The following is a 27,169-nucleotide window of genomic DNA, read 5'->3' as shown; positions in this document are numbered from 1 at the left end:
TCAAAACATGTCCACGATGGGAATGTTCACCTTAATGTATCTGTCACAGAACACGCTTGAATGCGGTTTACACATTCAGACATATAACCCAGACAGAAAGCTCTACAAAGAGCTGAAATGCAATGTGAACCCAGCATTAGGGGGCCTTCAATGGTGGGTTTTTACAGTGGAATTATGGGGCAGACCGCCACCCTGAAATTTTGGCGGAATCCTGCCTGCAGCCACGTGGTTTCTACCTCCCTTCATGTGAATAGGAGTCAGATCTGAGATTTGCAGAGCAGTGGCTTAAAGCCTCGGCTGCACTGAGAATGGACATTTTCCTTCTCAGTGTGGCCACAGCTCTAAGCCACCGCGCCGCAATCAGATCTGCCTCCCACTCAAATGAGCAGGACCCGTTGCGACCAGCGAAATTTCAGCCCCCTGTTGGGCTCAATTCACACATCCACGGATCCGCAAAACTCAGACACCGGCAATGTGCGTTCCACATTTTGCGGACCGCACATTGCCGGCACGTAATAGAAAATGCCTAATCTTAGGACATTTTTTTTTTCGGGAACGGAATTGCGTACCCGGAAGTGCGGATCCGGGTAGCACATAGTGCGGCCTCATAGAAATGAATGGGTCCGCAATTCCGTTCCGCATAATGCGGAACAGAATTTCGGACGTGTGAATGAAGCCTTATGGTGCACTAACTGGCTATTATTTGGAGGCGAGCACCTCTTAACCGTGGAACATCTAATGCCAGCAGACCACAGATTCAGACCGACATAGAAAGCACTGGTCTTAAAAAAAAATAATGTCCCCAATCTCCAGACCTAAGTAATCAATGAAGAGGCTCCTAACCACTAAGCTCCTTCAAACAGCTGATGGGCGGAGGTGCTGATAACCCCCCACCCACCAAATCTAATATTGATGGCCTATCCTAAAGCCCCGTTTACACAGGCCCACTGACAATGGCAATCATTGGGAACAAACCAAACATTTCCAGTAAGTGTGGAATCGTGAGTGGAGGTAACTGCTACATATACATGGATCAATCAGCAATTACCTCCTCTGTATGGGGACGAACGATCACTACTGCGATCGCTCATCTCCATACAGATTCATCAATCCGGGCAACAGATCGATGTTCAAACAGGACTGCTCAGAAACTGTGATTTGGGGCGCTGCATCAACACCACTTTTACCCGACTGAGCAACAGTTTACTCATTCATTGAGCGATTGGTGGCACATCTGCATCTGGCAATTATCAGGAACAAGCATTTGTCCCAATAATTAGCCAGATAATCTGCCTGTAAACAAGACCCTGTTATACAGCCCAATGTCTGGGTGGGACGAGTGCCGAAAAACATTTGATTCGATTGGCGCCATTACCGAGGCCGATGCAAAGTGGGGAGGAATGGTTGCTGCCCCGCGTTCAGTTCTAATAAGGATTACACTGGGAGATGTGCTGCCAATAGTCGGGCATCTATTCTTCTGAATGAAAGACGCACATCAGCTAATCGGGAGGGCGATTATACAAGCATTACCATGATCGCTCCTTCCCCATAGAGGTCTCACAAATCATCCAGTCTAACAGGGAATTTAAGATAGACCATCAATTTTAAAAGGCCAGATAACCCCTTTAACGCCTGCTATGTCTGGGGCACCACCTCATTTCACAATATATAACCATATTTGCAAATGGGAAAAAAAATAATAAATGGAGAAGTATTTTCTTTGTATGCAAATCAACCTAAATTAACAAAGGAATTGTATTACTGCAAGGTCAGCAGCGGTGGAGGAGGTGAAGTTCTCCTTAGATCACATCGTTTAGCATTACAATCTCACTCGGGTCCAGCACCACAAGCTACTAAAACGCTGTCAATCAAAATTACGTCTATCTTCTGGGACGCCAAGTCTTCATAAGCGGGTTAATTACGAAAACATTAGCTACATACGGAAGCTTAATAAGGAAACATAACTCACAATAACGTGCACCTCACTGGATGGAGACCACGAGCATCACAAGGCTCATCCACATAATGAACAATGCAACATTTACATAATTTGTTACATCTCAGCAATTCTCCAAAACCCTGAAGGATCAACGAGGAAGGCCCAGGCAGCTACGGAGAAGGACAGATCACACACTGCCTTTAGCTACTGCAGTTGTGTCAGTTTATACAGGTATGTGGTGTCACAGGGAGGGAAATGCCAAGCATATAAGAAAAGCAAAGAGGGTTCAGACCTGCGGAACTGAAGAAATCTGCAGAGATGTTCCTGACTGGCGCTGGCATATATGGAGGCCAATCAGAACATCACCTCCCGACACCCCATGTATATTCTAATAGCGGGCCTTTCCAATTATATTTTGGTTGCCCTACAAACTATTAAAAGGGTTGTCCCATTACAACAACGTATCCCCTATAAACAGGATCGGGTATCAGTGTCTGATCAACAGGGATCTGACCAGTGGGGCCCCCGCTGAATACTAGAACTGGAGCCTGTGTTCCCCATCTGGATGGAGCAGCAGACAGATATGCACAGCAGGATAAGTCATCAATATCAGCTACGAGGGGGCCCGCCAGTTAGTTGTGTGAAGAGAATGCAGAGTTATGTTCTCTTCACTATTTACCAGCTGCCTGTTTAAATAAGGAGGCACGTGGCGCCAGCACACAGCCTGATTGGTCCTTGAGCTCTGCCTTTTCTCTACTATTCATCTTCGCGGTTGACATTGCAGTGGTGAGCAGGTGTAATTACAGCTCCTCCGTCCCATGCACTTCAATGGGAAGTAGCAGACGGAATGTAACTGTTCCTTCCCATTGAAGTGCATAAGACGGAGGAGCTGTAATTACACCGGCTCACCACTGCGATGTTGACGGCGAAGGTAAATAGTGGAGAGAAGGCAGAGCTCAAGGACCAATCAGGCTGTGTGCTGGCGTCACATGCCTCCTGAGGAGAGTAATTTAAACAGGCAGCTGCTGGCAGCAGGTGCCTGTGATTGGTTTGCTAAAGCTCGTTTCTCACTTAAGTGAAACACATGCGGCAGGTACCAGCCTGTCAGATCCGTTCTTGCTAGGCGCAGCAGTTTTCGTCCAGCCATTCCTCGGCATATTTGCCTGGTTGCAGCTGAATGTGGCCAGACAAAATGCCAGCAGCGCCCGGCAAGGACTGATCCGACATGCTGTTCCCAGCCGGAACAGCATGCCAGATATGTTTTTAACGCAAATGTGAAACAAGCCTAAGCCCCTTTAGCGTGCATTATACTTCTGTTTGGATCTCTGGTATTCTGACCTTTGGACTGTCCCGGACCTTGCTTCTGCTTGTTTGCCCTTTATTGTATGATGTGATATCCAGGCTCTGACCCAGACTGGTATTCGATTGTGTGTTTTGTATCTCGTCTTAGTTCTGATGCATCTCTCTGGTTTAGACTCTGACCTGATTTTGACTTTGCTTCTGAAATCTGATCAAGTTCGCCCGTCATTACGTTTATTATTTTCCCTCATAGGTCCCACCACCTAGTCACGAAAGGGACTGCCGTCCAGTTGCGGGCCGTCGCTTAGGACAAATAGTGCAATCAGGTAGGGACAGTGGTGTGGAAGAGTTCAGGGTTCTACCATTACCCTACCGTGACATCTGCCCTTAAGTCATCAATCCATCCATAAATATTATGTGTAACTTACCACAGTTCTGTGTACCATTACTTACAGTGATCTGACTAGTTGTGAGTGTACAAACTATCAATACTGGGGCTGTATATCACTTAGGTTCTCTGTTCACATCTGCCTTATGGTTTACGTTTATTACAGAAACCACCACTTAGTGCCAGATCAGTCCTGACTGCACCAAACGAAGCCTCGACAGATGTGAACATAGCCTTATCTATTAGGTGAAGAGATCATGTAAAACATATACTGTATGTCATTTCTCCTTTCTGACCTAATTTCTTCAATAAACTTTCCACTCGTGAGGTTACAGTGTATTTTTGGCTTGTGCGATACTGGATCTATGATGGTTTTTACCAGCACTAATAATACATATGTGGTCACACTGGCAAGAAATACATTATTCATATATCCCATTTTCAACAGGTTTTCTTAATGGGTACCAGTCTCTGAATTATGGATGGTGACACTGGAGACTGCTGTATTTATAGCACTGCAGGTATGTAACACGGGTTATTATGAGACAAGCTAGGTCCACCCTGAGATTAGTGACACTTACCTGGTCACTTCAATGATACCCATGAACAATACATTTACGCTTAGCTTAAACTATATCATTCCTTGTAGAGGAGGCAAATGTTCAGCTCCTTACGAGACACAACTCTGAGCTCTGTGTGATCATCAGTGACCAAGAACAGCTTTTATTCAAACGATGTAAACAATTAAAGGTCACCACTGATTGACTGCAAGCAGAGATCTTACCAAAATGAAGAACGGATACTGAAACATTAGAAAATTGTATAGTGTTTCATTAGGCCTCATGCTAAAGGACTGTTTTGCAGGTTGTGAACTCCGAGTACCCATAAAATGCAGACACCTGCTGTGCACACCCTGCACTTTCTGAGGGCCTCATTGTCCAAATGCCTAATCTTTTCCGCAAAGCGTACAAGAATAGGACATGTTGTATAATTGGCGGATGACATCCATGGGTCTGTGTGTGATCCAGAAACAAAATGCGGATCGTCGTGCTTGAGGCCTTAGATCTGTATCACACTGCCGCCACAGCTTTCTGGTAGGCTGTTCTGGCATAAACTGCCAGGAATCCACTGGACAGAAACTTTTCATGAGGTGTATTAGTACACTGTGGTGTATACTGTACATTACAGTGCGGTCACTCCGCAGGACTCTCTCAGGAGGATTAAGGATTAGAAGCCTTGAGTGGCTTTTCCCATCTATAACAGCCTATTCAACTCAAGCACACATTACTTCCTACAACCATGAGATGCTCTTTAATTTAGCTGGGGGGGTGACAATGACTGTCACACTTCAGAGGACAATAAGTGTCTGACTACTAAAGCCCTACTACGTTCTGATGAGCTGTTCAAACCAAAAGTATTCTTGAGACATACAAAAAGAGGGGCAGATTTACTACTAGAAATGTCCCTGAATTTTGTCCAATTTACACAAAAATACATTTTTGGACACTTTTTAACAACTTGTTCAACAAAAAAAATGTGGCTTATGCAAAAAATGGGAACAAATTTTGGTAACTCTGATATTCACTAAGCTAAAAAAATAAATGGGGTAAAGATAGAATAGACAGTCAAAAACATGCGCCAGATTTCTCATCCTAAAGTCACAAAACTTTGGACAAACTGTCATGTCTGCCGCAAAACATGCAACGATTTAACACCACGAAAATGGCATAACAGCCTTCAGAAGAATGAAGCATCAATGGAGCACAATACAGCAGAACCGATTATAGATGTCAATTCAGCAGTAAAGTTAGGGAGTACCGTATTTTTCGCTCCATAAGACGCAAAATGTGGGGGGGGGGGGGGGGGGGAGAGAAGAAATGTTCCTGCATCTTATGGGGCGAATGCTGACATTTTTACATCGAGCGGGGAGGGACTGGGAGGAGGAGCTGGGGGCCTGCAATTGCAGCGGGGCGGTGCAGTCACTGTACTATAGCCCCGCCGCTCCAGGGCTGCACTATACAAATATAAAATGTCTTATTCAATTTAAAGTGATTACACATGAGCGCCCCCCCCCCCCCCCACTCCTAATATTACTGTACATCCTAAACGCTTCTGTCGAATGCAGGAAGGCCGTGAGGCAGCGTAACTCCCTGATGTCACGTGCCTGCGCCGCCTACTTTATGAATGAAGCAGTGGGCGCAGACGAGTGATGCGCCGGCCGTCCGGCTTGCCTGCATTGTACAGTATCTGGTAGGATGTACGGTAATATTAGGCGTGAGGGGGCATGTTTAATCACTTAATTGAATAAGACATTTTATATTTGTATACTGGAGCGGTGGGGGGTGGGGGGTGGAATCTGTGGATGACTTATGGGGAAGTTGTGGGCTGGGGGGGGGGGGGGTTGTGGATGGCACATATATAACAGTGAGCAGGCAGTCTGTCTTTACTGAAGACAGATCTGAGCAGTAAATTGAGAGTCAGTAAGGAGGAGGAAGCATCTTTCTCTGATAAAATATATCACAAAGTTTCTTATATTACTCTGTACTATTCATTTATGGGAAAAAGAATGAAATGACCATGACTCTTTAACAACCCACTTTCAGCGATTTACTACTCCAGCGCTGTGACAATCTATGTTTGTGGCTGAATCCAGCAAGGATGACCGAAATAGACTGATCAGCCTTCATGACTACTAAGGGAAATGCAATTCTAAATGATAGCATTCATGGCTACTTACCAAACTGTGTGAGAGGGGAAAAGCATGTTTTGTTAGCTCTTCAAATATCTGTCTTCTGCTGTGTTTTTCCTGTTTCAGAGCAAAATGCAGGTTTCTCATGTCCTAAATTGGAAAAGAATAAAAATGAATCATTGTATCCATCTCACTGAAATGATTTGCAGCTTATGTAAAAGGCGTGTGCTTTCCTTTTAAGAAATGATCAGAAACAGGTGATGATTAAAACAAAAGTACTGAAACTTTTATACGGGAGTCAACCAGCGGCCAGAGGTTAGAAACCTTCTGAACATTAGTATAGATTATAAACCATCAGTCCTCTGCTGGTCAGCTTATCTTCTGCTGTAGCAGTAGTACAAGGAGCGTACATCCAGATGTGAAATGCTGCAGTAATCTGCAGTGTTGCACAATACAAGCAAAGCAGACGAGATCTTAAGAAATCTCATCCACGGTGTACACTGACCTGCAGTGCCGATATGAAATCTGCAGCATGTCAATTTATGCTGTAGATCTGAAGGGGTTGTCCAAGAGGAGTTAAAAACATTTCTTCCACAAAACAGCACCACACCTGTCCACAGGTTGTGCTTGGTAATGCAGCTCCATCCCATTGACTCCAAAGGATCCAAGCTGCAGTATCGATGGACAGGTGTGGTGCTGTTTTTGGAAGAAAGCAGCCATGTTTTATGTACAGTGCATTGAAAAAGTATTCATACACAAACTTTTATGTATTTTATTGGGATTTTATGTGATAGACCAACACAAAAGTAGCAAGTATGTGTGAAGTGAAAAGAAAATGATACATGGTTTTCTAAAGTTTTTAACAAATAAAAATCTGAATAGTGTGGCATGCATTTGTATTCAGCTTCCTAAATAAAATCCAGGGTAACCAATTGCCTTCAGAAGTCGCCTAATTAGTAAATAGAGTCCACCTGTGTGTCCACACAAATGCATGCCACACTTTTCAGATTTTTTATTTATTTATTAAACATTTTGAAAACAATGCATCATTTTCTTTTCACTTCACACATACTTTCTACTTTGTGTTGGTCGATCACATAAAATCCAATTAAATACATTTACCGTATTGTCCGCCCTACCAGACACACTTTTTCCCCCCCTAAACTGGGGAAAAATGTTAGTGCGTCTTATGGGTGAATACTAATCAGACCTTAGCTCAGGCAATGAGAAGGTCTGATGAGGATTGGGGGTCATAGCTGAAGTGCATCTTATGGGCAGGTGCGTCTTAGCCTCCATTCACACGTCCGTAGCGAGTTTTGCGGCTCCACAAAACACGGAAACCGGCAATGTACGATCCACATTTTGCGGTCCGCACATCGCCGGCACTAATAGAATATGCCTATTCTTGTCTGCAATCGTGGACAAGAATAGGACATGTTCTATATTTTTCGGGAGCGGAATTGCGGACCCGGAAGTGCGGGTCCGCAATTCCATATCTGGGCAGCACAATCGTGTGGCCCCTTAGAAATGAATGGGTCCGCAATTCCGTTCCGCAAAAAAAGTGGTACGTTGAAAGTAATGCAGTAATGTGAAACAATGTGGAATAGATCAAGTGGAATACAATTTTTCAAGGCACTGGAATCCTGGACAACCCCTTTAATTGCTATATATTGAGGATTTTTGCTTTGTACCACGTACTTTCAACAAAAGTCAAGTTTTATATATTGGAGCGTCCTATTAATCTAGATTTACAACTGAAATGTGTGTTCTGGACGCCATATGGAGAACTACATGCAGACTGTACAGATCCAGCAGTATCACTCATAACCAAACCGCAGCCTGAGAATATTCAGCTACTAAGTTATCAGCAAGGGGGAGAGAAAACCTCCTGATGAATTATTACAATGGGAACTCTCTGGCCTTTACCACTTTCACTGTAACATAACAAAAACTCAAAAATGTGTCCTGTACCCATGGGATGCAGGATGGCAGCGGCCGCTTCCTCTGGCTGCTCCTGAGTATCCTCTATGCTGTTCAGGTGCTGAGTGGTGCATGAGCAGATACAGGCGATTCTGCAGCCAGACATGTCCATTTACCGTTCAGCATCTGTGCAGTATAGAAGGTAAAGGAGCAGTTAGCGGAAGCGGGCACCGCCATGTTGCAGTCCATGAACACAGAGGAAGACAGGGAGACTGTATACAGTCAGGAATGCTTTTATGGAGCATACATGACTGTAAATGGCATTTTGATCAACTGCATTGCAAACTGGCCCACCCCTTTAATTGTAGCTTGTTGACCAGGTTTTTCTACTGCTTATTTGCAGGACTATGATTAATATGGCAGGAAACATCAGAGATGGCCAAGGTCTCAGTCGTGCCAAGCCATGCCCAGTGCTGAAGAACAGAAGCGACAAACTGGTTGTTTCAGGGCGAACTACCTCCGGCTGCAGGATTAGATGAAAATATAATGGCACTTCTGTAAACGGAATCTTAATACGACCACAATTATAGGGAAACATATTTAGGACACATTTAGACGACCTTAAAGGGAACCTGTCACAATGTTCTGACATAAAACCTAATAATGCTTGTTTACCCTGAGAACAGGTTAGTCCTGAGAAGATTATGGATCGAACGCTGGGAACTATTTTATCTCCCTTTCTTAGGCGGAGCTGAGGCGCTTAACTCTGAGAAAATATGACTCTTCTCTGGTCAAGCATGTACAATATGACTCTTTTCTGTTGATTAGCATAAAAAGTGGGAAAGAATTAGAGGGCGATAAAATAGGACAGGGTAGTCCTGAGAAGATTATGGATCAATTATCAGGGTAAACAAGCATTAAGGTACATTTGGTTTTATAGGTCAGAACATGGTGACAGGTTCCCTTTAAGGGCTCTGTGCCTGTATTGCGGCCCATGACCCATTGAATTGAATGGGTCCGTGATCCGCAAGATATGGAAACAGATAGGACATACTCTATCTTTAGCGGAATGGAGGCACAGTTCGGAAGCGCTTATGTGGGATTTCTGGTCCTTCCCTTTGCACCGCAATTTGCGGTCCGCACCACGGGCACAGACTACTTACACTCATTTGAATTTAACCCTTAAAGGGGTTATCCGAGTTATACATATTCACATACATATTCTACTTAGTCAACTTTCTATGGTGCTTTAATGAAGTGGAAAGTCCCTTCATCAGGCATTATACCACAGTTATAAAAACATGCACAGAAATATACACAAATACAAACACCATGGAGCCACCCCTTGCTCCCTGAGTAATAAAACATTAAGGGCGGATAGTATAATTAATATAAATTAAATTTAAATCATGCTTGTAAAAGTAAAATAAAAAATATATAAATAAAAAAAAAAAATCTGCTGCATCCCCAGATGTAGAGGAGATAATGCTGCGATTCTTGTTTTAAAACTTAGACTGTCAAACAAGACCAGAACCATATCTCTAGCTGCTCCAGATTAAAGCAGGCAACCCCACTCACCCTAATGCCGGAGCTCAGCAGAGAATGAGGTGCCAAGCATGTCATGGTTGCCTATACAACTCTGGCGCACTTCAGCCCAATGGTCGAGTGGATAGACTTTCAGAGGGATGAATCCCTCTAGAAAGCCTATCCACTCAAACTTTGGTAATTATTCATGGACATCGGGCTCCATGTAACTGAGCTGCCTACACCCACTTCAGTCTCATTTAACTTCATACATTATATTATTTTATTCCACACTATTATTGCATTAGTCTCATCAACAAGGGAGAACACCAAAAGGGTTCTTCTTAAAAGGGAACCTGTCACCAGTTTTATGGTGTCCTAACTAAGGGCAACATCAATAAGTGACTGATTCTCTTAGCAAAATGCTGGGTCACTTTCTTTAATTGACCCAGTCAATCTGCCAACATCTTGTATTGAAAAGCTCCAGCTGATAATGATGAGTCATGAATATTCATGAGCTCCTGACTCTCCCCGCCCACCTGCCGCTGATTTACAGTTATTTTCCATATGAATCAGCATAAGGTGGGCAGGGGAGTGGCTATAGCTCTGAATTAAATACAGGCTATTAAAGGGGTGGTCTCATCACAGGCATCGCCTTTAAATGTGGGAACTGCCACAGCCCACCACAAGAACAGATTTTCCTCTTTTCCATTATAAAAACTCAAACATATAAGCATGACGTACTGAAGTCCTACTTACTTTGCAGGTTATATCAAGACCATAAGCGTTTTCTCCTCTACTGGAGGCATTCCCCATCTTTTCAATTCTTGCGATAACTCCAAGAGGAACTTCAAACACAATTAACTGATCCTAAATCAAATCAAATAAATAATCAATCAATATGAATATTCCTTTTTAAACACAGGCTTATTTTTCTATTGCAGCATTGCTTTATGTCAGGGATGCTTAATCTGCTGCCCTCCAGCTGTTGTAAAACTACAACTCCCACCATGCCCTGCTGTGGGCTGTCCAGGCATGCTGGGAGTTTTAGTTTTGCAACACCTGGAGGGCCGCAGGCTGGGAATTCCTGCTTTATGTAAACCTGTGTATGAAAGGAAGCAGAGGTGCAAATCACTGATTCTAGTCAATGGTACTGAGCTGCATTAACCTGGCACGGTCACTACACAATGTACAGAGCTGTGCTTCCGTCCACTGTGTTAGTTCTGGTGACCACGACGCCTGCTAGCAGCTGACCATTAGGGTGCTAGGATTTGGACCCCCACTGATCTGATCGTGGCGCTATCCTTAAAACAGTTCATCAATACAGAAGTCCTGGAAACCCCCCTTTAAAACTGGATGGAGAGGGGGAACACTTTAACAAAAAGTTTGTAATTTTATACACACTCACCGTCACAAAATCTTCTGTGGCTAAAAGTAACTGGTATACCAAGACCTGCGTTACAAAGATTACAGGGAACTCCCAATACCCCAGGACACCTCTATGACACTTGTATTCAATATTCTATCTGAAGCCTAATGTGAGACCCACATCTTTAACTTACCGTCTCCTCACCTTTGAAGTACAGTTTATAGTTTGTGACATACAGCCTTCCTTTAACTGGAGCATTATATGGACACCTGTAAATAACTTCCTTATCTGCCAAAAAGAACATACAGCATAAACATAAGAACAGAAACGAATTTATATTGAAATAGAAATCTAAATATTTTTACATAAAAACATTTTTTTTTTTTTAAAGTTTGCAGCTTTCATCCAACTGATAATATGCAAAACTACCTGAAAACCTTATTTAACTAATAGGAATCATTTTGCTAAACGAAAACCATTTGCACAGTAACCAAGTGTAATGCATCTGTGATGAAGTTACTGCATCTATTCAGCTATGTTTCCAATACATTAAACGTACACCCTGTTTTTGCCCCATGAAAGCACCTCCTTTTCTTATGCCCCATTAGGGAATGTATGCCTCAGCGCCCCCCGCAGGCTATATATGTGAATGGCTGGTATGTAATTATATGTTACCCTTGCCAGCTGGAGATCTCCACCTGGGAGTCCTGCAAGCCAAAGTGCTCCGGGAGGTGTCATGGAAAATTGGCAGCCAATCAGATTCTATTTTTCCAGAGCTCCTTCGAAAATGGAAGATGGAATCAGATTGGTTGCTATGGGCAACTAAGCCAGTTTTCCATTACACCGGATTTGATAAATCTCCCTCCAGGTGCCTAGACTAAAATTGAAGAAGGCAAGCAGTGATCTGATTTGCGTCTATGGGCAATCACACCCCAGTAGGTCTGCATTAGGTTTTATGAATGAGGCCCATTGTGTTCAGAGGCAAACCTAGAAAAAAAACGACAAAAGCACAGATAAATTATACGTTAGAACTTGGCATCTTAAAGGGGATCTCCAGTAAAACCCGCTTCCTATTGCAGTTATCCAGTAATATTTTTGCTGCTTTTTGGTAAGCAGAGGTTTTATTGTGTTTGGGACGCTGCTGAGCAACAATGGACAAGAGCCGCGCATGAAGATACCAGAAAAGATCATCACTCTCCGAACACAGCTGCTAGTAGCAGACAGACATACAGTAAAGTCCGCTTTACACGAGCAGATCGCTGATTTGATCGAGCAGCAAACGAGTCGTTAACTTTTGGACAACACCCCTTTAGCTGCGCAGAGTATTGTGTAAGTGCGATCGTGTAATAGATCCGTTGTCAGGCAGTTGCATTTCCACCCCTTGTGGAATAGTCTGTGCTGATACCTGTTCACACTTGTGGAATTCTGGATGAAGAGCGAAGCTTTAGGTGTCTACATCAGGGATCGCAAGAACGACAAACTAAACGATTATCACTTGACGGTCGATAGGTCAGTGCTTTTATACTACTTGATAACTGATCACTTTTGCTTTATTTCACAATTTTTCAAATGATTAAAAGGGGCCTTAAAGGGTTTCTACCACCTTATTTTGACCTAATTAGCTCTCAGACACTAGCGATCTGCTAGTGTCTGATCTACCTAACCATGCTATTTTCAGACCTTTGTGTGGATCCATTTCACAAAAAAACGAATGAGCCTCTAGGTGCTATGGGGGCGTCTTTTCAGCATCTAGAGGCTCGGTCTACTCACACTGTATGCCGCCCCGCTCGTCCGTCAAGCCCGCCCATCTCCTCTAGAATGCCATCTTCCATCTCAGCCAGCGGACGAATTCTCACGCCTGCGCGTCTGTATTCGGCGCAGGCAATGTCTGACAGCTCCCTGCACAGACATCTCCACTGCACCGATTACGTCAGAGTGCTCCGAGGAACAGATGGAGCAGGCGCAGTGGAGTTGCCGGCACAGGGAGGGTTCAGACAGTCACTGCGCCGAATACAGACGCACACGGCACAGGCGCGAGAATTCGTCCACTGGCTGAGATGGAAGATGGCATTCTAGAGAAGATGGGCGGGCTTGACGGACGAGCAGGGCGGCATACAGTGTGAGTAGACCGAGCCTCTAGGTGCTGAAAAGACGCCCCCATAGCACCTAGAGGCTCATTAGCATATCAATAAAAAATCCTTTTTTTTAGCGAAATGGATCCACACAAAGGTCTGAAAATAGCATTGTTAGGTAGATCAGACACTAGCAGATCGCTAGTGTCTGAGAGCTAATTAGGTCAAAATGAGGTGGTAGAAACCCTTTAAAGGCTAGGTACCTTCAGGGGCAATTTTTTTTTTTATGATTGCATTTTACTCATTATTAAAAATATTCAACTGTTCTGTCACAAAGGTTTACGGTATTGTATGAATCATACTCTTACTTTCACTTTGTGCCGGTCATCTGATAAACCTTATCTCTACATTACTAAAAGGTCATAAACACTTACTTAAGCCACATTCTTATCAGTAGAAAATAATTGAGATATAATGAGTGTTTAGGAAGTCAGAGATGCCTGACTGAAGAGAGTGAAAGTACAGAGTAGATACTAGAGAATCTCAAAGCCGTACTGAGAAATTTTGCGGGCCACAGCACGACCACGGGGCGCACACGTTCATGTCCAGGAGGCCTAAGTCAATATCTAAGCTATAAAGAGGTTTGAAACTAAAGACAATATAGAGGTTTGGATTTTAGCTGAGGAAGAGAGCTACGTATAGGTGACTATGAAGTGCCCATTTTCACTTGAGGCGGACCATCAGGAAGACCTTTGTCTCCCTTTTCCTCTTGGACAGACAGATTAGTGTACATAATACATGCAGGCACATATGAAGCTTCACCTGTTACAAGGCTTTCTCCAGGTAGTAGTGGGACTTCACTGTTGTCTTCTTGGTTGGTGTCAGAAGGCTGAAGAATGCAATAATACAACAACCAGTAAATCATTGGTGTTATGGTAAAGGAAGCCAGCACACATGCTATATCAATTATTAACTAAGCCTGTTAAAAGGAACACAAGCTTAATGTATCAGTAAAACTTTACCGGGTGTTTTACTGCTGATTTATCAGCTTTGTTCCAGTCCTCCATGATGCCACTTCAGCAGTATTCTGACTGAATCCTATGGAGTCTGCTGTGTGGACAGGAAGTCAATCTCTCTATGCATGTCTATGACAAGCTCAATGGGATTCTCCCATAGAGAGAATAACCGCCGGTACACAAAGTAGACGGGGTGGATGCAGAGAGTCCGAGTGTGGGTCAGCGATAAACCAAACTTAACGGCACAACTGTTTACCTGGTGCACTTTACAGACCATGCACATTTCCCAGAATGCTTCTTTAAAGGAAGGACAGGAGTATTTCAAGCAGTGACTCATGTGCCTCACATTTATACACCCAGCATAGTAACCACTAACCTCTGGGCATAGAAAACGCTTTAGCACAAAGCTTATCGTTTAATCAGACAGAAAGATTGCAAGATCAGACTACAAAGGGTTTGTTTGTAGTCTGTAACCATGGAGACACATAGATCAGCATCGGTGCTGTATACACCATGGGCAACGCATTTTTAATTAAATACACATTTATTTCATGGGACCATTCAATTTAAAGGGTTTATCTCTAATTTTTTTTAACTAACTAGTGTGTTCCCCTTCATGTCGCTTACAACTGTAACATTAGTAACGATGACAATATCCCTACCCGGCCAGCTCTGCACTCCCCTGTGTAATTAGTCTCCCAGCACTACCTGGATCATGTGCCGTACACTGTGCACGCGATACGGGCCGAGCTACATCTCAATGTACGCGGGTTGCGCCTGCACAGTCAAGCAGCCTCGGGCACTGAACAGTCAGCTTTCTAGGGACATGGTCATCATCATCAATGTGATAGTTGTAAACCACATAAAAGGGGGACATGTTCGTTATAAAAAAAAATAAAAATTATGGATAACCCCTTTAATGATATTTCTAATGCCCCTATGGATCAAAAGTCATATGAAATACATAAATACCAGACTGCGGCTGAAAGTCAATAGAGCTGCTCTAAAAATGTTAGGCTCCAAGCAGACTAGGCCTCTTCTCGTCAGAGAATATATGGGAAACATTTATACCTACAACAGAAGCTCTGGCAACGCCACTGTATTGACTCCATTAAAAGACAAAGTATACCATGAGCTATACGTTGTTTTTGGAATCCACTTTATAAAAAGTGCCATCTGCTGTGTTTGCCTACGCTGTAGAAAAAAGGTAAGCCGATATATACAAGCTCAAGGGAGGCCCAAAATTTTTATAGGTGCGATTTCCCCCCTTCTCATCTGTTCTTGCAAGCTCCAGAGCTGAAAACAAACATAGTGGGAAGTAAGGGAAAGAATGTCACAGCAGTACAGTGCTGGCAGATTCCACAGAAGAGAGACACCCCTGCTCCTGAGAGAAATCCATCTAGCTGTGCAGCTAAAGGACTTTAGGGAAGCCCAAAAAGCACTAGTTCCTTCATTGTTATGACTGTACAAAAAAAGAACAGCCATTATGCATTTATTTTTTTAACTCTGGTACACTTTAAACATATCTTAAGTGGAATCTTCTACAGATGTAACCAGGTAAATGTTATATTTAAGATCAAAGCTGATAACGTCTCCTCCACAATGTAACAGTATGAGATCTTGTGAGCACTGCAGCAGCCGACCCTTGTACCACAGGAGGTTTAGTAACTAAAGATTACTTTGTCCTTGGTGTACTAAAAAGTTTGGCTGTAAACATTAACTTACCCTTCTTGAGGAGTTTTCCAAGGAGTTGGAATTGAACCTTGGTACAGAGAACGTGGCCATGATGATGAACCTTCAAAGTAAAAAAAGAAAATATACACCTGAGGATGGGAGAGCAGACTAGAGCGCTCTAGCAGTTCCTATTAAAGGGGTTGTCCCATGACAGCCTTTACTGGTTAACTCTCAGAGTGCTACTGGACAGGTAACCGTGAATACTACTAAGCAGAAATACCTTTCTTCTGACATGTTTGGCTCTATCTGCTCCTGCTGCACAGCACCAAGCGGTAGAGAAGCTGTGAGGGATCCTGAGAAGGCACACCCGATGGCACTGCATGTCCCCTCCCGATTGGTCCACCCACAGCTGCCTCATCCCTTCTTGAAGTCTCCTTGAAGTCTACCACATTTATTGGCTTAGGACTGGACAACCTGGTTTGATGACTTGAATCTAAGCTATCTACAACAGCCAAGTGCAGGTCTACTTGTATTGGTCAGCATACCAGGCAAATATATAAAATCATAAACACATACATAAAATGAAGCCAGTTTACCACTAACAGAGACTCTGAGGACTAATAAATAGGACCATTTAGAATGAATGGAAGAGCCCTGCCATGGGAAGGACCCCGGAAACCAAGAAGGCTTTCTTAGCATCATGATAATGGACTCATTTTGACATGTACTCTGGGGAATCGCAAGGTATAGCTCAGATGGAGGCTTCTGATATATGCCACTGTATAGGCAGCTCTTGAAAAGTCTTCAAATTACAGCGAGATACATTGCCCATAGGTTTCCATAGTAAAAATAATGTATTCCGTGCGGTATAAGACTTTTTTTTTTCTACACTGCATTTTGTTGTATGGAATAGTTTTGTGCATTATGCCATTCTATACTATTGTTTTGTAGAATATGGACATATTAGCCTGACAGATCTTTTGGCCTCTGACAGGTTAATGGAACCCTATGGACATCAGACTGTGCGTCAGGAGCTTTTCCTGGCATACATAATGCTAAGTGGAGGCCAAAAGTGATCTGAACAGGATCCATGGATCCTGAAAAGAATCGACCTAAAATACTGCATCCTAAGTGCCTTGAAGTGGGATGTAGGTCTGCTGGTACTTCACTGACCACGTTTGTAATTTCAAGGCATACAGTTTTTTTTTTTAAGTTTTTTTTCTTCTTCAAGGCCTCAAAAACTGGTAAGCATTGCTGCAGCACTTAAGGTAGGTTCACAGGAGTGGTCATCTGATCCGGCATTGCCGCATACTGTCACTTACCGTCAGACCCCATAGACTATAATTGAATCCAGCATTAGTGCCTAATTTCAGCTAATACAAAAGCCATTGCATGCAAAGATTTTTTTTGTCCGGCTGAAACACGGCACTCATGGCGAAAGGTGGTCGGATCCCATTATAGTCTGTGGGGTCAGGAGGTGATCGGAACCATGTGGTGATGCCGGACCAGGTGAACTCCAGAAGGCTGTTCTCTGCTGGATCAGGCTACCAGAGGTGTGAACTAGGGATCGACCGATTATCGGATTTACCGATATTATCGGCCGATATTCAGGATTTTGAACGTTATCGGTATCGGCATTTATTTTGCCGATATTCCGATAGTGTATGGGGAACACAGATCGCGCTGCTGTCAGCGCTCTCCGTGTTCCCTCAGCAGCAGCACAGGGGAGAAGGAGCAGTGTCTCCTCCCCCTGTGCTGCTGCTGCCGCTCCAGCCAATGGGAGGACAGGGGACAAGAGGAGGGGAGGAGCTACGGCCACTGCGCCACCAATGAAGCTTAATCTCACATTAATTCATATACAGGAGGCGGGAGCTGCAGGATCACATTGCCGGCTCCCGGCCTCTATGAGCTGTAGCTGCGATCTGCGGTAGTTAACTCCTCAGGTGCCGCGGATCGCAGCTACTGCTCATAGAGGTCGGGAGCCGGCTATGTCATTCTGCAGCTCCTGCCTCCTGTATATGAATAAATTAGAGATTAAGCTTCATTGGTGGCGCAGTGCGCCCCCCCAAGCCCCCCAGTATCAGACATTCATGGCGCAGTGCGCCCCCCCCCCCAAGCCCCCCAGTATCAGACATTGGTGGCGCAGTGCGCCCCCCCAATATTAGGCATTGGTGGCGCAGTGCGCCTCCCCCCCAAGCCCCCAGAGTATTAAGCATTGGTGGCGCAGTGCGCCCCCCCTCCCCCCCAGTATTAAACAGTGGTGCGCCCCACCCCACCCCAGTCGCAGTGCGCCCCCCACAGGATTCCCTCTCCCCTGCTCCTCCGATCGGAGCCCCAGCAGGGTAATGCTGGGGCTCCGATCGGTTACCATGGCAGCCAGGACGCTATTGAAGCCCTGGCTGCCATGATAAGCTCCATGCTACTGTGTGCACAAAGCACACAGCAGCAGGGACAGTGTGAGCTCCTATTCACCCTGATAGATCTCTATAAGGGTGAATAGGACAAGGGTTCTAGTCCCTAAGGGGGCTAAAAGTTAGTTTAAAAAAAAAAAAGAAAGTAATAAAAATAAAAACACCAAAATATTAAATATAAATGAAAAAGAAAGATTTAGAAAAAAAATAAAAATACACATTAACAATAAACATTAATTTTCAGCAGATTTGTGGGAATTTTAATTTTTTTTTCAAAAATGAAAATTCCCAGAATATCGGTATAAATTATCGGCTATCGGCCTGAAAGTTCACAAATTATCGGTATCGGCCCTAAAAAATCAATATCGGTCGATCCCTAGTGTGAACATAGCCTAAGCTACCCACCCACTGCTCACTCAGTTAGGCCTTTTTCACAATCATGGACGTTTGATGCCCCTGGTCTCCACAGACAGAACATGTACCCATTGACTTTAATGTGTGTAGTCACACATCAGTGGTTTTCATGGACCACTGGTGAGAGATGCTCTGGATGCTCTAGTGTCCATGGAATACAGATGACACACTGAGGGCAAAGAACGGACACAAGGACCTTCCATGGATCCTTCACGGACGATCCACTGATCATCTTGTCACAGATGTCATCACGGATATGTGAAAGAGGACTTCGCACTGCTGTAAGTTACAAGTACTGTAACACTACAATAACCACTCACGTGGCCAAAAGTAGCATAAACCCAAACAAACGGAGTCACTTCAGTGCATTCAGATAAAGTAGAGGATCAACACACATTCAATTTCTTCAATTCCGCCCCATCCCCCTTTTCTCCAAGATAAAAAAAGATTAGAGCCTGACAAGATCTCAGGTCTCAATCAGCCTGACACGGTCACAAGTATGATGTCAAATACAAACATTTTCTGTAAAATTGGAAAAAAATAAGCTAAAATAAACTGCCGTGGGCAATTATGAAGCACAGTTTATCATCCTAGACAGAGTACAAATAGATATAATTCCATTTCAAGACTCTCGCAGAGTAGGGAAAACACATTTAAGATTCAAAAATTCCCTATGGCAAATTGATAACAGCGAAGCAATAGAGCAGAACAGGCTAACAGCACAAGCAGTGAGGCAGAGAGGCGCGCACAGGAGCCGCCGCTGTCCGCCAGACCAGTGCAGTTTACCAAGTGACCAGCAACCTATAGACGTGCTGCATTCCTCAGAATAAGCCGCAGCACTGACGGGCACAGTCTGTAACTTTCCAGAACTGAACATAATTAGCCGGAAAATGGACAGAACAAAACTGCGAGTTTAGCCTGAAATCTAGACAAACAAGTGAGGAAACTCCGTACTTAATGGGGTTCTTTGGTATTCAAAATTTGGATCTGCCTTTTTCGAGAAACAGCGCCACTCTTCTCCATGGGTGGCATATGGTATTGCAGCTCAGCCTCATTTATTCGAGCAGCAGATTGTCACAAAATGATTTTACATACCTCTTAAAGGGGGTGCTGGATAGGTCATTAGCATCTGATCAATAGGGGGTCCGAAAGCCGGGTCCCCGGCAATCAGCTATTTGAGAAGGCCCTGATTGCGCCTCTGAGCGCTGTGGCCTTCTCGCTGCTTATCCTAGGCCAGTGGCGTGATGACCAGTTTAGTGAATTGAGCTTCAGATCAGAGATCAGAAGTCGATTCAGTCACACACTTCAGTTTTAATGGGCATTAAAGTGTATTGCCTCTGTGTAGGCAAAATTTGTTGACAGCACATAGACCCATTCATTTCTATGGGTCTGGGAAAAAAAAAAAAAAAAAAAAAAAACACAGCACACAGATGTCACCCGTATGTAGTGCTGAAACCATGACTTGAATCGATCGAGTAACTCAACACAAAAAAATCCTCAATGCAAATGTTTTGCATTGAGGATTCGTTTGTGCCATGTGACCACGGGGCGAGAGTGAAGGGCTTGCTGCACTGTATCTGGACGTACGCTGTGTGGCGTCAGCGTGTGAAGAAGAGGCTGGAAGAGCTGTGGAGTGTCGGCGGCGCCCCTAGCAGGAAAGGTATACGATTTCACTGGAGCTGGGGACTGATGGCTGGGAGGGGAAGATGGTGGCAAAGTGCAAGTAACTGATGGAACTGGGATGGGGGGGGGCTGAGGGCACAGAGGACTGATGGCACTGGAGGGGAGCCTGATGGCATAGGGAAGCCACCTGATGATAGTACTGGGGGGGGAGCAGCCTGATGAGTTTTTATAAAAGGAAAATGTTGGATTAATCAGTAGAATATTCGATTACTAAAATATTTGATCGCTGCCTGCAGCCCTATCCGTGTGCTACCCGTAGGTCAGTACTGCAAATGATAGAACATGGCCTATTCTTTTCCATACTGAGGAGAACAGGCATTTCTAGTGATGGGATTGAGAAAAATGCGCATTGCACACGGAAGGTATCCGTATTTTGCGGATCCTTGATTGCGGACTGTAGGAGGCCTTAGGGTAAAATCCACAGTGCAAATCCGGACTGCGCTACGTTATGCGGTGAATTTCCACTGCAGATTTCACTCTTTGCAATGCATAGGGTGAAATCCTCAGCAAATGCATAGCAAACTCAATCACCACCGCACAGTTAACACTGCGGCACGGGCAGGTCAGTCATACGGATCCAACACAGAATCTCTATGGCTGGATTTAGCATGCAGTTTTTTTTCAATGTGGTTTTCATTGTTTTTTTTTTTTTTCACCTGCAACCTGAAAACCCAGCTTATCACCAGATTTCAACGAGGTCTACTAAGGCCCCTTTCAAACAAGCAAGTTTTCTGTGCAGGTGCAATGCGTGACGTGAACGCATAGCACTGAATCTTGACCTATTCATTTCAATGGGTCTGTGTACATGAGCTTTTTTTTTCCACGTATCACTTCTGCGTTGCGTGAAAAACGTAGCATGTTCTATATTCACGCAGCCCTGGCCCCATAGAATGGGGATTCAGTGAAAAACGCATTGCATCCGGAAGCAAGTGCGGATGCGATGCGTTTTTCACGGATGGTTGCTAAGAGCTGTTGTTTGTAAACCTTCAGTTTTTTATCACGCACGTGAAAAACGCATCAAAGCGCATTGCAGCAGAGCGGAAAAAACTGAACATCTGAACGCAATCGCAGACAAAACTGACTGAACTTGCTTGCAAAATGGTGCGGGTTTCACTGAACGCACCCTGAACGCATCCGGACCTAATCCGTCACGCTCGTGTGTAAGAGGCCTAAGGCTCAAAACTAAAAACGGTAACAGCATGAGCTCCGTTTCCACATCTCATCGTTTTTTATAGGGGCACTGGGCATGACTGCAGAAGAGCGCCGCAGAACAATAGTGTCTCTCTAAACATCTGTCAACTCATAAGAGCTTTATTGTCCTCGCGAGGAACCACGGATGGTGGCAGCCAAGAAAACCAACAACAGACAGAAAGTGCGGATTGTGCTGGTGTTCTCCTGAATGCAATCCTTCTATGAGGAGACAGGTTAGCAACTGGGAACCAGCAGAAGAACAGAATTCACGGTACACACAGGTTGTGTGCAGCTTTTAATTATTTTTTTCTTCTTTCTTTCAATTTTTAAAGGGTTACTGTCACCAGATTTAACCCTATTAAGCTAGCTGACATTAGCGATGTGCTAATGTCAGCTAAAGCTAACTAGCCTATTCTTACTTTTATCTATGCCCCCATTACGCCAGAAATTGAACTTTTATAATATGCCATTTAGGCCTCCTGCACACGACCGTATGGCTTTTTCAGTGTTTTGCGGTCCGTTTTTTACTGATCCGTTTTTTGTTTCCGTTCTTTCTGTATGGCATATACAGTATACAGTAATTACATAGAAAAAATTGGGCTAGGCATAACATTTTCAATAGATGGTTACTCAAAAAAAGGAACGGATACGGAAGACATACGGATGCATTTCCGTATGTGTTCCGTTTTTTTGGCAGACCCATTGACTTGAATGGAGCCACGGAATGTGATTTGCAGGCAATAATAGGACATGTTCTATCTTTCATCGGAACGGAAAAACTGAAATACGGAAACGGAATGCATACGGATTACAATCCGTTTTGTTTGCGGAACCATTGAAATGAATGGTTCCGTATACGGAACACAAAAAACGTCCAGTAAAAACGAAAAAAAAAACGGCATGTGCAGGAGGCCTTAGCCTTTAGGAGCAGGAACAACGCGCACCCCCCCCCCCCCCCCCCCCCCCCCCTCCTAGAGGCTCAATTCTACCGGCGCTCGCATCTGTCTGCCAGCCCTGTGCTCTGGTGAAATCTTGCGCCGTTGAGTATTCGGCGCAGGCGCGTTAAGGAAGCTGGCAGCCTGCGAGCGTCTTTCCCTCACCGCGCCTGCACCGAATGGCACGAGATTTGACCAGAGCACAGGGCAGGCAGACAGATGCGAGCGCTGCCTGGCCCTGTCAATCAGGACTTGGAGGGAGGCGACAAAGATGGTAGAATTGAGCCTCTAGGAGCAGGAACAACAATCCCCCCCCTGCTCCTAGAGGCTAATTAGCATTTAATAAAAGTTATATTTCTGGCGTAACGGGGGCATAGATAAAAGTAGGAATAGGGTAGTTAGGTTTAGCTGACATTAGCACATTGCTAATGTCAGCTAGCTTAATTGGGTTAAATCTGGTGACAGAAACCCTTTAACCACTTCAGCCCCGCTAGGTGAAACCCCCTTCATGACCAGAGCACTTTTTACACTTCGGCACTACACTACTTTCACCGTTTATCGCTCGGTCATGCAACTTACCATACAAATGAATTTTACCTCCTTTTCTTCTCACTAATAGAGCTTTCATTTGGTGGTATTTCATTGCTGCTGACATTTTTACTTTTTTTGTTATTAATCAAAATGTAACGATTTTTTTTCAAAAAAATGACATTTTTCACTTTCAGCTGTAAAATTTTGCAAAAAAAACCACATCCATATATAAATTTTTCGCCAAATTTATTGTTCTACATGTCTTTGATAAAAAAAAAAAAATGTTTGGGCAAAAAAAAAAAAATGGTTTGGGTAAAAGTTATAGCATTTACAAACTATGGTACAAAAATGTGAATTTCCGCTTTTTGAAACAGCTCTGACTTTCTGAGCACCTGTCATGATTCCTCAGGTTCTACAATGCCCAAACAGTAGAAAACCCCCACAAATGACCCCATTTCGAAAAAGTAGACACCCTAAGGTATTCGCTGATGGGCATAGTGAGTTCATAGAACTTTTTATTTTTTGTCACAAGTTAGCGGAAAATGATGATGATTTTTTTTATTTTTTCTTACAAAAGTCTCATTTTCCGCTAACTTGTGACAAAAAATAAAAAATTCTAGGAACTCGCCGTGCCCCTCACGGAATACCTTGGGGTGTCTTCTTTCCAAAATGGGGTCACTTGTGGCATAGTTATACTGCCCTGGCAATTTAGGGGCCCAAATGTGTAAGAAGTACCTTGCAATCAAAATGTGTAAAAAATGACCTGCGAAATCCGAAAGGTGCACTTTGGAATATTTGCCCCTTTGCCCACCTTGGCTGCAAAAAAGTGTCACACATGTGGTATCGCCGTACTCAGGAGAAGTTGGGGAATGTGTTTTGGGGTGCCATTTTACATATACCCATGCTGGGTGAGAGAAATATCTTGGCAAAAGACAACTTTTCCCATTTTTTTATACAAAGTTGGCATTTGACCAAGATATTTTTCTCACCCAGCATGGGTATATGTAAAATGACACCCCAAAACACATTCCCCAACTTCTCCTGAGTACGGCGATACCACATGTGTGACACTTTTTTGCAGCCTAGATGCGCAAAGGGGCCCAAATTCCTTTTAGGAGGGCATTTTTAGACATTTGGATCCCAGACTTCTTCTCACACTTTCGGGCCCCTAAAAAGCCAGGGCAGTATAAATACCCCACATGTGACCCCACTTTGGAAAGAAGACACCCCAAGGTATTCAATGAGGGGCATGGCGAGTTCCTAGAATTATTTTTATTTTTTTGCATAAGTTAGCGGATATTGATTTTTTTTTGTTTTTTTCTCACAAAGTCTCACTTTCCGCTAACTTAGGACAAAAATTTCAATCTTTCATGGACTCAATATGCCCCTCACGGAATACCTTGGGGTGTCTTCTTTCCGAAATGGGGTCACATGTGGGGTATTTATACTGCCCTGTCTTTTTAGGGGCCCTAAAGCGTGAGAAGAAGTCTGGAATATAAATGTCTAAAAATGTTTACGCATTTGGATTCCGTGAGGGGTATGGTGCGTCCATGTGAGATTTTATTTTTTGACACAAGTTAGTAGAATATGAGACTTTGTAAGAAAAAACAAAAACAAACAAAAAATTTCCGCTAACTTGTGCCAAAAAAAATGTCTAAATGGAGCCTTACCAGGGGGGGGTGATCACCCATATAGACTCCCTGATCACCCCCCCTGTAAGGCTCCATTCAGACATCCGCATGATTTTTACGGATCCATGGATACATGGATCGGATCCACAAAACACATGCGGACGTCTGAATGGAGCCTTACAGGGGGGTTATCAATGACAGGGGGTGATCACCCCCGTGTCACTGATCACCCCCCCTGTAAGGCTCCATTCAGACATCCGCATGATTTTTACGGATCCATGGATACATGGATCGGATCCACAAAACACATGCGGACGTCTGAATGGAGCCTTACAGGGGGGTTATCAATGACAGGGGGTGATCAGGGTGATCACCCCCCTGTCACTGATCACCCCCCCTGTAAGGCTCCATTCAGACATCTGCATGATTTTTTACGGATCCATGGATCGGATCCACAAAACACATGCGGACGTCTGAATGGAGCCTTACAGGGGGGTGATCAATGACAGGGGGGTGATCAATGACAGGGGGGTGATCAATGACAGGGGGGTGATCAGGGAGTGTATATGGGTGATCACCCGCCTGTCATTGATCACCCCCCTGTAAGGCTCCATTCAGACGTCCGCATGATTTTTACGGATCCATGGATAGGATCCACAAAACACATGCGGACGTCTGAATGGAGCCTTACAGGGGGGTGATCAATGACAGGGGGTGATCAGGGTGATCACCTCCCCTGTAAGGCTCCATTCAGACATCTGCATGATTTTTACGGATCCATGGATAGGATCCACAAAACACATGCGGACGTCTGAATGGAGCCTTACAGGGGGGTGATCAATGACAGGGGGGTGATCAATGACAGGGGGGTGATCAGGGAGTGTATATGGGTGATCACCCGCCTGTCATTGATCACCCCCCTGTAAGGCTCCATTCAGACGTCCGCATGATTTTTACGGATCCATGGATCGGATCCACAAAACACATGCGGACGTCTGAATGGAGCCTTACAGGGGGGTTATCAATGACAGGGGGGTGATCAGGGAGTGTATATGGGTGATCACCCGCCTGTCATTGATCACCCCCTGTAAGGCTCCATTCAGACGTCCGCATGTGTTTTGCGGATCCGATCCATGTATCCGTAAAAATCATGCGGACGTCTGAATGGAGCCTTACAGGGGGGTGATCAATGACAGGGGGGTGATCAATGACAGGTGGTGATCAGGGAGTGTATATGGGTGATCACCCGCCTGTCATTGATCACCCCCCTGTAAGGGTCCATTTAGACGTCCGTATGCGTTTTGCGGATCCGATCCATGTATCCGTAAAAATCATACGGACGTCTGAACGGAGCCTGACGGGGGGTGATCAATGACAGGGCGGTGATCAATGACAGGGGGGTGATCAGGGAGTTTATATGGGGTGATCATGAGTGATCAGGGGTTTATAAGGGGTTAATAAGTGACGGGGGGGGGGGGTGTAGTGTAGTGTGGTGTTTGGTGCGACTGTACTGACCTACCTGAGTCCTCTGGTGGTCGATCCTAACAAAAGGGACCACCAGAGGACCAGGTAGGAGGTATATTAGACGCTGTTATGAAAACAGCGTCTAATATACCTGTTAGGGGTTAAAAAATTCGGATCTCCAGCCTGCCAGCGAGCGATCGCCGCTGGCAGGCTGGAGATCCACTCGCTTACCTTCCGTTCCTGTGAGCGCGCGCGCCTGTGTGCGCGCGTTCACAGGAAATCTCGCGTCTCGCGAGATGACGCATATATGCGTGACTGTGCGCAGGGCTGCCACCTCCGGAACGCACATCTGCGTTAGGCGGTCCGGAGGTGGTTAAAGCCAAAATGAGGAGTTCATTAAAAATGAAAAGAGAAGTGATGTCTGCCCTCCGAACGTCCTCTTCCTTTAAAGATCAACATTTGATTTTTGGCTTTCGAAACCAACTAAAACGTGCAGGTGTATGGGCACCACGGACTCCTCCACGCCCGATGATGGATGGTTGTTAGGAGATTAAGGTTCAGAGTATACACCTGCATCCTCAAGGCCGCTTGAAGGGTTGTGTTGCTAAAAATCTGTAGGAGGAGGACCTGGCGTCCTGAGCTCCACATGCCAATGATAGAAAAGGCAAACCTTGAGTTCAATTATTATCACCCTAAGGCCTCATGCTTGTGACCGTATGTATTTTGTGGCCTGCAAAAACCGCAAATCTGCAAAATTCGGATCAAGTATAGGACATGCTCTATTTTTGTAGGATGGACATACAGACGGTGTGCTGTCCACATTGAAATGAATTGGTCCTCATCCAATCTACAAAACAAAAAAATTACAGGTGTGGGCATGAGGCCTGAGGATTACATCTGAGGACTTTCTGCATCCTTGGAAAAACATTGGCATTTCATACAGGATTTTCAGTGTCCATCGCAGGCCAGGCTCTCAGGTGCATGACTAGCGTGGGTCCAGTAAATGGAAGCATACCAAC

The 27,169-nt window shown here is 44.5% G+C and overlaps 1 protein-coding gene across 1 annotated transcript in view; it reads right to left on the bottom strand.

Annotated features, from left to right (window-relative positions):
* Positions 1 to 27,169, bottom strand: part of MTM1 (myotubularin 1) — a 76,906-nt gene that overhangs the window by 39,989 nt on the left and 9,748 nt on the right. The window contains exons 2-6 of the mRNA XM_044305888.1: positions 15,942 to 16,011; positions 14,023 to 14,089; positions 11,322 to 11,416; positions 10,519 to 10,629; positions 6,364 to 6,465 (exon numbers count right to left, since the gene is read on the bottom strand). Coding sequence (XP_044161823.1) covers positions 6,364 to 6,465; positions 10,519 to 10,629; positions 11,322 to 11,416; positions 14,023 to 14,089; positions 15,942 to 16,001 — 435 coding nt within the window. The 5' untranslated portion in view covers positions 16,002 to 16,011. The remainder of the gene's footprint in view (positions 1 to 6,363; positions 6,466 to 10,518; positions 10,630 to 11,321; positions 11,417 to 14,022; positions 14,090 to 15,941; positions 16,012 to 27,169) is intronic.

Source organism: Bufo gargarizans, chromosome 9 (genome assembly GCF_014858855.1).
Source record: "Bufo gargarizans isolate SCDJY-AF-19 chromosome 9, ASM1485885v1, whole genome shotgun sequence".
Taxonomy (NCBI): Eukaryota; Metazoa; Chordata; class Amphibia; order Anura; family Bufonidae; genus Bufo; species Bufo gargarizans.
This window is presented reverse-complemented; position numbering and strand designations above follow the sequence as displayed.